The following is a 12,384-nucleotide window of genomic DNA, read 5'->3' as shown; positions in this document are numbered from 1 at the left end:
GACTGCTTAAGGAAGTTTCAGATATTCATAGTGACCAAAAGCGCGTTAACATCATTTCTAGTACTAAACCCCCCTCATCATCTTTTAAAGAGTAAGCCCTTACCTCACCCTTTTGTCACCTTCTCTACTTCAAATAAAACCTACCAACTAGATGACTAAAGCATTTCATCCCATATTAAAGGAATTCAGCATTATAACTTTCACTATTGATGCAAGCTACCAATATAAGTTGAATTTCAAAACATTAAAACCTTACAACACAAGATTTCACCAGCCAGCTTTCATGGCCACACTACACACAACAGCTTTGGCTAGCCTTGGATCACTCAGAGCTTTCTTGCCCCCTCTTCGTGCTTTCATAATGAACTTCCTTTTGATAGCTGAACTTTGACACTTTTCCTTAAGTGAAAGGCTTTGCTTTCTGTATCATTACGTTTCATCCAATTTGGATTACCTGAGCTCCTCCAGTCAGTTTTTCCCACAACATCTTATTACTCCTCTATCTTGACTAATGTCACATTGTTAAGTCAAGTCAGCAGCAGCTTTCATTAGCATGCTCCCTCTCTGTGACTAATCACAAACATTATTTAAATCATATTTAAAAAACAACAACAAAAAAAACACCCCACAGCTTCATCAGGCAATACTAAGCAACCCAATTACACATTAAACAAGAAAAACAAACCACAAACAAGAAACTGAATGTTTGCAAAGTGGTTTTTCACTGTAGCTTTCCAGATTGAAATCTAAGGTTGCAAAAGACACTGTTTCAAATGTACAGCACCTCCAGCATTCTGAAACAAAACTACTGAATTGTCAAATGTCAATCATCAAATGACTGAAACAAGAAATATTATTATATAAACACAAACCGTACCTGCTTTTCCTTTCGATGAGAATAGCCATATAAGAAGCAGGTAAAGCAGCACCAAAGCCAGGAGACCAAAAGTAGAATTTTCCAAGTATCTTCCTGAAAATGTAATTTGTATACATATTACATGCAAAGCAACTGAAACATTCATGTACAACACCGTATTTTCCTTTATCATAAAATTACGCACATTTCATTAATTTTGTCCTTTACACTAATCAATATTTACAAATAAAAACTAATAATTATATTTTTGCAGTTGGATAGTTCTCAGAGGGGTTCCCACAGTGCCTCATTAACATTAAACACCTGAAATACTTAATACATTCATTTCATTTCAAAGATTATTTTGCTTCAAATAAAGCAGTGCTTTCAAGAGATGTTTCTGAAAAGTTGCAGATATTAATTACAGAAAAATCTTCTAGAAGAACTTATAGTTGCTTCTCTCCCTCTGCTACTTGTGCAAATATATCTTCAGGAAGATGTGCCTTGTGGAATATAGGAATGCAACCAGGTGAGACAGAAATCAAATCAAATTATTATAATATATGTCACGCTCCAAAGAGATAGTCAACTCATGCTAAAAACAGTAAACCACTCGTTACTCTAAGCTGAGGAATCAATCTGTACACTACAACTGGAAGCGATAGTGACGTCCCAGTTCTACTAAGGTGGGAAAGCTCTCATTTTTTGCAACAAGACCTGGATTTCACTCAAAGAGTACACAGAATTTCAACTATCAAAAGTCATTCAAGAATAAGAGCTGAAAAAAATAGTTACACAAATGACAACATCTAAGAAAATATTTCTATAAATGGGTCACTGTTAAAGGAGGAAAACCAAAATGCATGTCAGACACAAAGTCACCAACCACATTTGGTCTGTTCAGGGCACCTGCACCTTCAAACTAATTCAGGTTGATCCCAGAAGCAAACAATAGTCAGGCAGTCATGAAATTTGGTAGCACGATAATAAACATACTCCAATTACACCAATGCTGCTCAGCTGATAAACACTATCAGTTCAGGAAAACTGAGTGTTACAATGGAGTCTACCCTTCGCAAAATACAGTGAACAAAATACAGAAAACAAAATGGCAAACACATACAGGGTAAAAAAGGAAATTTTCTTAGGTAAAATTTCATGTTGACAACACAAAAGAGAACAAAAACAATTAATCAATACCATCTGATTAGCCTACTTTCATTCTTGATGTAAAAGGCATGATCAGCCTCATTTCATACTTCTCCTGCAAAAATAACATTACCCGTGAGCAACGCCAGCTTGTGTTCCTAAGTGAAAAGAGAGCCAGTGTATCAGCAGCAAGTGATGTAATGGCAATTACACACGCTGCTCATTCCCACGGCTGCAAAAGGATAATTTCTCAGGATGACAATGCCAAATGCTGCAGGAGCTAAAGTTCATTATTAGGACTCTCGTGGAAAGCAATTACTGTATGAAGTTTCAGAGAAGCCATTTTAAACATCTTAATAAGTATGAACACATCTTACCAGACACACCTGTTAAGTAACAGAACAAATGTCTTTTTCTGTGGGAAAGAAACAGGAATTCGTTCTTTTGGCATGGTTTAGAATCCCTCTACGAATACTTACATGTTTGGTTTAAGATTTTGGAAATAACAACAACATATTTTATATGATAAAAACTAGTGGAAATTAAAATGTCCAATCAGTAAGTGAAACATTTAAACTTCTGCTGCAGTACATGAAAACAACTTTTCTTTATTATTTGCATGGTTTTTTTCACATGGCCTACGGTTAGAAATTGGAATGAGAAAATATGAGTTCTTTCAGGTTATGCATCTAATTCCTCAATGTACAACTGTATCCAAAGCTCAAAGGCTGGTTGATACATAATGTTGAATTTAATTAAGCACGGTACTGTACAGTTGTATGGGGACAAGCTTAATTACTCTAGTTGCTAGACTAAAAGAACCATGTCTTCATGTGGTTTTGCACGGAATAAAACAAGAAACTAAAAATCACACCTTTCATTTAACAGATGTAATGCCTAGCACTTCCCTCTGAAGCCCAGACCCATGATGTCTTCTGGATCTCACCAGCAGAAGAGATCTCACCAGCTGAAGAGATCTCACCAGCTGAAGAGATCTCACCAGCTGAAGAGATCTCACCAGCTGGCCTGTCACACACCTGTAACAGAGATCATCACCCCCACTGCTCTGCCAACAGATAACCGCCAACAGAGCAGTCTGTATATAGCCCCTAATTCACTTCAAGAAAAAAAGGAGGAAAAAAAAGACAGCTTGGTAATCCCTTCTAGAATGAGAACATCTATCTACAGCCTAGGTCATTCCTGATACTGGATTCATATGGTTTTGAAATTTTGCCCACCTATGAAAAAGTAAGAATGCCTGAAATTGCACTTTCTTGCCTGAAGTTTTACATCCTTGAAAATATTTGCAGCAGTTTCAACTCTGGTGCCTTTCCCTGGCTGAGAGGAAGCAAACACTGCAAGGGCATCAAAAAGACATATTAGCACAAGCCAGACTTCTCACTGACGATCACATTTCATATGTAGGTCTTTTAATTGTTACTGGATGACTAAGATGTATTTTCAGCACACGCAGTGACTGAAGATTTGCTGGGACTTTGGTAAAGGTATGAACAGACGAAGCGGTCAGGTTATCCAGGACACCCTACATGCATGCCAACACACCTCCTCCTTGGCGCTACAAAAGAACAAAACGGGCAACTCTTCTCAAATCAGGAACTGTGCAGGTAAATATGAGTTAACACATCCAGCTCCAAACCCTTTAAGCTGTTGCTTTGGTCTAGAACTCCAGGAGGGTAACATCAGTCAGCTGCATGGGGCTTGCTGGACCATTTTGCTTCTTAGTTACTGCTGCTCCTGCTGTAATACACCTTCCAACCCAAAAAGACCCAAAAACTGCAGCCTGCATCCTGTTATACAAATCTATGACGTCCTATCTCTCACTACTATCTAGAACCAGATCTGGAACACCTGGGTGTCCACAGTCTCACGCAATCTCTGCTGCAAAGCAAGTTCAGAAATACTCAGGCCACAGTTGTGCACCACACTGTAGAGGTACTCTCTTTGACAGATCAAATTCTTTGATACATTAAAACATACGATACCAAATCACATTCTGGGCTAGAAAATTCCGTACAATTACTTTTGCTCTCATGGGCTACTGAAGGACGTACACTATATCACACAGAAATAAATTTGGTATTAAGAAAAATAATAACTTATAAAAATCCAACACAAATTGGTTAACAAAAAGGAGTGAAGTCTTGCATTTCCATCCTCAGTCACCCACTCAACAGTAGATGAGAGAAGCAAGCTTATACGGCTCAAGTTGCAAGACCATGTTGATATTAAGTACAACACAAGTGAAGGACTTGTCAACATGATCTTAGGAGAAGCTCTTAAAAGAAAAAAAAAAAAAAAAAAGACATACTTCACTTGTAAAGGTGTCATGTATTTTATTTAAACAGCTGACTGGCTTGTTCTCATTTTTTCTCCGAACAACACTTACTCAGCTCCTTGACCAGATTCAAGTACTGAACTGACTTGTCCAAAGAACCTATCCATGACAACACCTTCCTGATCCATGACAACTCTCAAACACCTTCCTGATGAACAGTAGGTAGTTTAAGGCCCATTCCTGTGCAGGATAGGACTGCTTTTTTCTTCCCAATGCATTACTTTGCACTTTTCTCTATAAAATTTCAGAAGTGATTTTAATCAACAGATCTTTCTGAAATGGATGAGAGTTGGTTTTAGATCTCTGTAACCTAAATAATCTCATACTATCTCCCACACTATTCTTCATCCCTTTTCCAGATTCTTTAGATATATCCAAAACAAATGACACAACAGGAACAACCTCTCTCTATTATGAAAACAGATTATTTATCCCTTTTTTTGTTTCACATATATCAGCTACTTGCTAATCATTTACTAATCCCTGAAAGACAGAGGATCTTTCTTCTCAAAGAGGCCTAGCAAGCAACCTTGTCAAAGTCATTCGGGAATTAACGTATAACGCATCAATCAGATCACCATCAGACATACATTTATTCTTCAAAGGACACTAGTAAATTCAGAATGTATGACTTTTCTGATAATCATGTTATCCCTTGTTATCTGAAATGTCATCTAATAGCTCTTATAGATCCTGTTCACTTAATTGCTGAGGCTCCTAATTTTATTCTGGTCAGAAAAGCTGCAAAATACTCCTTATAATTGGACATTCATATACTTCAACAGGCACAACGCATAAGGCTGCCTAAACACCTTTGTCCCTTGCTTCTAGTAGTGATTTCAAATCGCCAGCTCCGGTGCTCTAGCCAATAGGCTGACATTCTTTATTTGCAAGTCCTGCAATTGCAATTGGTGGGCAGTTTGCAGAGACTCTACAAGCAGAGATTCTCCTGCAGGTGATAACTCGTCATGGGCATCTCTTTCCAACAGAAAAGGCATGTACATCTCCCGGGATGCTGGTTAGTTACTCTCCTACACAGCTGTAAGACTAGTAGGGGAGGCATCTGCCTGTATCCTTTGTCAGACTAAATTGTCAGAATCCTCCTTTGCATGGTTTTGGCCTGGGTCAACCCAAAGAACTCTTCGAGGGGACTTGGTGCAGGGACTAGGTACCATTTCCATTACCCAGTCTGCATCTGGCTACGCTGTTCTGGAGGTCAAAACAGCTTCAGACAGCTGTGCTCCACATAGGTGAAAGCAATGCCATACCAGCTGCTTTCAGACACTAATCTCTTACCTGCCTCATTTACAGATCTGCTAGATGGCTACGAACCTCTGTTAGAGGAACAGCTGAAAACAGTAAAAATGAAAAACACACCAACTTCATTCAGAGAGTAACATCTAACTACAGCACTGAAGTAAGGCACTGCAGATTTACAGGTAAGCACGTGGCAGGATAAAGAAGATCACTGTACAGCTCAGAGGAGTAAAAGTAAATCAATATTAACACAACTCAGATTGCCAGAAAAATTCATATTCTTTAGAGTTCATTACTTAAAGATTCACTTTAAACTTTGCAAATGATTATTTCAGAAGTGTTCCATGGCACCTTAGCCAGCTCCTCCTTTTCATAGCCTTCTCCCTCAGCTTTGAAGCGAAGTTGAGGCCTCTAAACAGATCTAGAAGTAGGGCATGATGACGTTGATTAAATTTTAGAGGGGCTGCTGAGTGCGCTGTCAGACAACGTTCAAAAATTCATAGCTACTGTAGGCTTTACATATCTATATATAAAATCTCTTACAATAAATGCATTTAGATCTAGGCCATCATCATATTCATAAACAGGGTAGTTTAATTTTTAACTATCCTGACAGTTACTTGAAATAGACACTGGAAACAACTCAGAATACAGAAATGCCATTTGTACTCCTTTTTCAGGGCAATTCTGTTAACTTACAGAACCACAGAAGCTGTGCTGGGATTTCCTTCATTTATGACCACAAATAAGGAAAGTACAAACTTAGACGGCTGGATAAAGTTTAGGATAATTAAAAGTCATCACAGCCCCTGCCTCAGGAAAATAGAAACCAACATCAAATTACATCAATTCTTTCCAGGAGAGAAAGATTAAGTCTTCCCAGCTCACCTCTAAGAATATATCCAAATTGCCTGCAACAATGCATTTTGAGTCAGTAAAACAGAGAAAGGAAGCAAACACAATATATTGACATGTTTACTGATTTAAAAGATTACAAAAACAAGAAGGAAAAAAACACAAACAAAACTACAAAGTTTCACATTCAACAGCACAGCTGTTGCCTTTCTTACTCCTGCCCATTACAAGCAAGCCTATTATAAAGACAGAGAAATTATTATATATATTGAAAAGCTGCATAAAAATAGATTTCCTATTAAATTTGATTTTTAGGACAGTATACCAACCTCAGGATGCAAAAGCAAGCAATATACAAGGTCCCATTTGCTGTCAGAAAGGAAGTTGATTGCAAGATCTCAGGTAGCAGTTTGTGCAAATAATAGTCAAGTTTTCGTTTCCTGAGGATAGCTGCAATCTGAGGGACAGGGAAGAAAAACCAAAAAATTAACTTCATTCAGTTAAGCCCTTCTTTGCACATCGTAAAAAAAGAAAAAAAAAGGAAAATGAGACACGCCCATTTAAGTAGTAAATCAAAGCCTCTTAAATTTGCTGGGTTTATGAACAATACCACAAAGATTTCCTTTGAACTTGTTCCATCTGTATGATATTTGTACCAGGAAATAAATCAGCAATCCTAAACGGGAAGTATAGGAGGAATTTTATTACCTTGTTATCGTTGGCCAATAGTCAGAAACGTTGTCTGCCAGGTATCAGAACTTTTAAGAAGTGATAAATTTACACTGAGTTTTGTCTTCTAGGCAATTGGACTATCACATAATTAAAGTCAGAATATCACTGAAGTAATCCAAATACAGGCCTTACACAGTGTCTATGAAGTGACGACATATTTCTAAAGGTTTTCTACTCCAATTAACCAACTGCAAGTGCTCCAAAAAATGTTCACCATCTGCTGGAAGAACAACACATTCCTGACAAATTTTATAGAAATGGTATGTTATCTCTAAAAAAATTGCCTAGAGCAGAAAACAGGCTGGATCTAAAAAATAAACGTTCTTTTTGGTCAGTTTAATATATGTCCCATGTTTTATAAAGAAGTTACTTAATGACTTAAACACTGAAGGTCCTCAAACTCTTTTTTTGTCCACAGAAATTCTGCATCTATCTAATGGGAAGGTGCAGAGAACCAGGTTCTTCTCAGAGGCGTACAGGGGCAACAGACAAGTTCAAGTACAAGGAACTCAGATTAGACCTAAGGAAGAAAAAGTTTCCCTTGAGGGTGGCTGAATATTAGAGCACATTGCCCAAAGTGATTGCGGGCTCCCCATCACTGGAGATCCTTGAAACTCAACTGGAAAAAGCCCCCAGCAACCTCAACCAACAGGCCCTGCTTTGAGCAGGAGGCTGGGACCACATGGCCTCCCCAAGGTCCATCCAACTTGCATGCTCCTGTGACTCCATGAAATTGTACTTTGGGTGCACCATCAGACAGATTTTACTGGGTTTTTTTCTTTTTAACAGCCTTATCATCTTTATCTGCACTGCTCTCCCAGGGAGTCTCAAAACTGGCAGGAGTTTTCAGTCAATGCTTAGAATTAGAGAAGTTCCAAACAGAGTGAGCTGCACACTGCTGGTGCTGATGAGACCAACAAAAGCTGTCCTGTCGAATCGTATTGGCAACTCCTCTCAAAGTCTCGGTTCCTCAATCTAAAAACATGGCAGAGGAAGGTGCTATTCTGAAAGACCGTCCATTCGTACGGACTAGCAAGTAGATGTTTTAGATTCTGGGATGGGTCGAGGATTCTGCTAAAATTAACCACAGGAAAGTTCTGCCAAAATCTGCTTCCAGAATCAAGCCTGAAGTAAGGATTAAGGAGAAATACATGCATGAACAGACTTCTGAAAACAGATTTACACACTATTTAATCAAGTGTCAAGACTGGTTATACAATAATGGACTGGGCAATAATGCAATCCAGATAATCTTTTTGTTGAAGGAAAGTCTTAACGTAGTCTGAACGCCAGATCACTAGTTGCTACCTCCCCAGCTATTTCCAGCTTATTGTACAAAGGTCATGAACATTTGGAACAAAATAACGTTTTTTTAAAGTACATAGACCTTACACATGAAGTGTGAAGCCTTGCTCCCTCAGACCAAAGTGTCAGAAATGCATCAGGAAAAGATTGGGATCTTACAAATTAATGTCAAATCAAAGTCAAAAACTTATTTCTGTAGCTTCTCCAACAAATTTTAGACTGATATAAATTTCTGCTTTCCCTTCTCTTTACTATTCTACTCCCAAGTCAAAAATAGAAAAGAACCAGGAACAACAACACACAAACTTGTCCTGCCTACTACCCTTTACAAGAAGGAGAAGACTGCCCAAAAAATGTCTGGAACCAGGGAGAGCAGACTCCACCAAATGCCAGTGGATTATGATCCAGGTTTCACTTATTCGTGACTTCTCCTGGCAGACCGCAGAAATGCAGCCTTACCTACCTCAGGGTGAAGAATGCTCCAGCACCTCTTTTGACTAACAGCAGCTTAGGAACACATCAGATGTGCTGCATCTTCCTACCTTGGCTTTCCATAGAACACTGAGTCACTCTTAAAATCTATTTTCAAGGCATCCAATAACCTAAGATATTTAGAAGGATAATACAACTCTTTGGGATAAAGACTGTCATTAACAACTCCACCCTTCAATGGAACTTACATTTATCCAAGACAACCCTTCTCTGTACAGCACCACCTTTGCTTTAAAAAATAAAATTACCAGTAAGAATGCGAAATAAAGTTTCACAGAGACTAAGAGCTATCACTGACTGCACCGTTTTCCATTCCAGATAGAAGGCATATGTCTTTCACATCTCATGGACACATATACTGTATAACATCCCTTTAAAAAAAAAAAACAACGAAACTGTAAAATCAAAATGTCACCCTGTACCCACAACTCTCTAAGGAAGAGACTACAAAAGGAATAAAAGACCTAATGTAACCGATGTCCACAATATATCCAATATACCATAAAAACTCTATCATGTAAACCAATATGCTGGTCACCAATATTTAAAGCAACAATCACATAATGGCACTATGTCAAGCGGATTTGTCCTCTGCAGGTAAAGAATATCCAGGTTTACCTAATGTTGAAGATTTATTCATCAAGAAAAATTCTAACTCTATTAAGAATGAAGCATTTGAGTCAGGGTGGAGCATAACCACTCCTTGTAACTTTATTTGCAAGAATTCCAAGATACCTGGAAAGTTATAAAGAAAACCCACATTTAAAAAACTGAAACTGATAGTTTCCTCTCACCACAATTTAAGTTTTCCTACACTATGACGTTTGCTGCACTAAAAAGAAACTTTAAGCAGTAGTACAGTCTGCAGATGCAGTCTTTATTTGGCCTATGTAAGCATTAAACGGAGACTTACGTACCCATCTTCCAACATCCATACCAACAGCTGAGCTGTTTGCCTGTAACAGCCTTTGCAGCCCTTCCTACCATTTAACTCCGCTTTCTTTTCTCTCAAAATCAGCAGAGCTCAAACCACCAGAGCTCTAGAAATAAGAGAGTCCAGCTTTGCTAACATTTTTACATTCTGATCTTCTAATACAGTCAACTAATAAAACCTGTCTTTCCCAATCTCCCTTAAGAAATACTTTTCTAGATGCCCAAGCACTCAATAACTAAGAGCAAAAGGGAATTTAAAACAAATCATGCACTGACACAGGGCAGATGGCCTAAGAATGCCCAAAGTTTTGAGAACTTTCTAATACCCTTCTATTCACATCTGCAAGTTCTAGCTCTTGATCTCTCTTCAGTCAAACACAGTCTGCAGAAAAAGCAGACATTCTGCAGAAGAAGAAACAAGTGAATTGCAGTTAGAGGACAGAAAAGGATAAATGGGAGGGGGGGAAGGACGAAGAAAAAGAACCCTAGCTGTTTCACCATTAAAAACAAACAGCAGAGCTAGAAAAAAGATAACAGAAAGAACGTCTCAGGAAAAAAAAAGCTGAAAAGAACAGATTTAATTCTAAAAAGAAAAATCAGATACGTTAAAATATTAAGAAATAAGTAGTCATACATTTTTAAAGAATTCAAATACCATAAAACAGGCATTAAATGATGTTTTAATATTTTAAATGCCTATTGTTACTTTTCCAGTGACTTGCAAACCCTTAATACAAAATTCCAAGCCTCACCTATACATGAGAGCCGACTTTTTTTATTTAAATGACAGCCTAGTAACACATATGTAACCATATGCCAAAATTTTAAGGAAATAAAAAATCTCATAGCAACGACTCTAAAGAATTAATAGCACAAGTGGATATAGCTTAAGAAAATCATCATTATATTTATTTCTGTATTTGCTTCATCTGTGCACAAGTTGTACTTCGCAGCTAAAACCCAGAAGAGACTATTAAACTACATAGTCTGTGTATCCCTGGATATTATGAGGGTAAGTATATGCGCATCTGGATGAAACTTAGATGACAACACTGCAGGCCTCAGGCAACCAAACTTTTGCATGCTACAGTCAGACAAGACAAATACAGTACTCTTCAATAACACCTCCAAGCGAGGAACTGATTTGATGAAACACACCTCGATTGTCCTTGTGTGACATCCGTGCCCTACACATACACACAGGAGGAACAAGGGGGTTAAACACCTGCCAGCCTGACTGCCAAAGAAAATAGTTCTGGTCCCAAACACGATTCGTTTGGTACTAAGAATGTGGTCAGGTAAAGCCTCTTGAGTAAGACAAGTCAAGCATGGGGGAAAGATTTCCTTCCCACACCTGAAAACTGAACCAGCACTGCCCAGTGTCCCATTACCACCTGCAGGAAAAGTGAAAACAGAAAGACTTTGAGTTATTTTTAAGAAAAATATCTCCTTTCCTCACTTCTGCACTCAACTGTTTAAAACCTGAAACCTAAAATTCAGTTATGCTTTAATGCAAGCCTGGCAGCGTTAGAAGGCTTTTGAAGGCAGCCCCACACCCTCGTTACTTACAAACAAAGGGAACAAACAGCAGGAGTAACACATGACAGGTAGCACAGCAAAACTCATGACCACAAACCTGTCCTCCAAAATCCTTGAACATACAAGAACCATAATGATCCCCTAAGCCGCTGATTATCTTTTACGCACCTAGCCCAGACCAGAAGACTTCTTCTCCTGTTCACCAACCCAAGGTAAACTGACCACAGATTTACTCTCCAGGGGTAATTGCCCCATTTCCCCTACAGTTTAAAACAAGCTCTGATTTACCTCTCCCTAAAACACTTCAGCCATTACCATCTTAAAATACATAGAAAATGTTCATATACACAAAAAACTCTACTTAATTCATTTTTTAAAAATTGCTATGAAATTATATTTAGCATAGATGGAAAAACGATGAAAGACTACCACATCTCTAAGACTGTATCAATGTGAATAGAAATGAGGGTAGAAGGAAGAAACATGGGTTTTAAACCTTTACAAGGAACACAATACAGAGGGGAGTTGGAAGGAGATCACCCCCCAAATCAAACGCAAACACTTGCAGTAATACACTAGTCACTCTAAGAATAAACATTGTTAATGATCTGAACTCGAAGGCCTACTGTATTCTATGTCTGAAGTACTGAAAAAAAAGCCCACTCAGTAAAAATAAATACACAGACAGAAAAAATATTTTCTAGCACTAACTACAGAATTCACACAACTGCATTTTCACCCTCCAACATGAAAACATAATTATGAAAAACCAGTCCACCGGACTCACGATACCATCAGTTTGTGGAAGATCATTACCGAAGCTCCCTGTTTTTTTAATTTAATTTTCATACACAAATTTTAAGCCCTATAGAACGAAGAAATCAGAATTGATTTATTCTGTATTAACCAC

The 12,384-nt window shown here is 38.1% G+C and overlaps 1 protein-coding gene across 3 annotated transcripts in view; it reads right to left on the bottom strand.

Moving 5' to 3' along the window:
• TMEM135 (transmembrane protein 135) overlaps nucleotides 1-12,384 on the bottom strand; it is a 187,738-nt gene that overhangs the window by 167,668 nt on the left and 7,686 nt on the right. For all 3 annotated transcript variants that reach the window (XM_086481704.1, XM_086481703.1, XM_086481705.1), the window contains exons 2-3: nucleotides 6,803-6,930; nucleotides 878-970 (exon numbers count right to left, since the gene is read on the bottom strand). In XM_086481704.1, the coding sequence (XP_086337830.1) occupies nucleotides 878-970; nucleotides 6,803-6,930 (221 nt within the window). The remainder of the gene's footprint in view (nucleotides 1-877; nucleotides 971-6,802; nucleotides 6,931-12,384) is intronic.

Source organism: Leptosomus discolor, chromosome 1, assembly GCF_034619465.1.
Source record: "Leptosomus discolor isolate bLepDis1 chromosome 1, bLepDis1.hap2, whole genome shotgun sequence".
In the NCBI taxonomy this organism is placed as follows: domain Eukaryota; kingdom Metazoa; phylum Chordata; class Aves; order Leptosomiformes; family Leptosomidae; genus Leptosomus; species Leptosomus discolor.
Note: the sequence above shows the minus strand (reverse complement) of the source record. Positions and strands in the feature narration are given on the sequence as shown.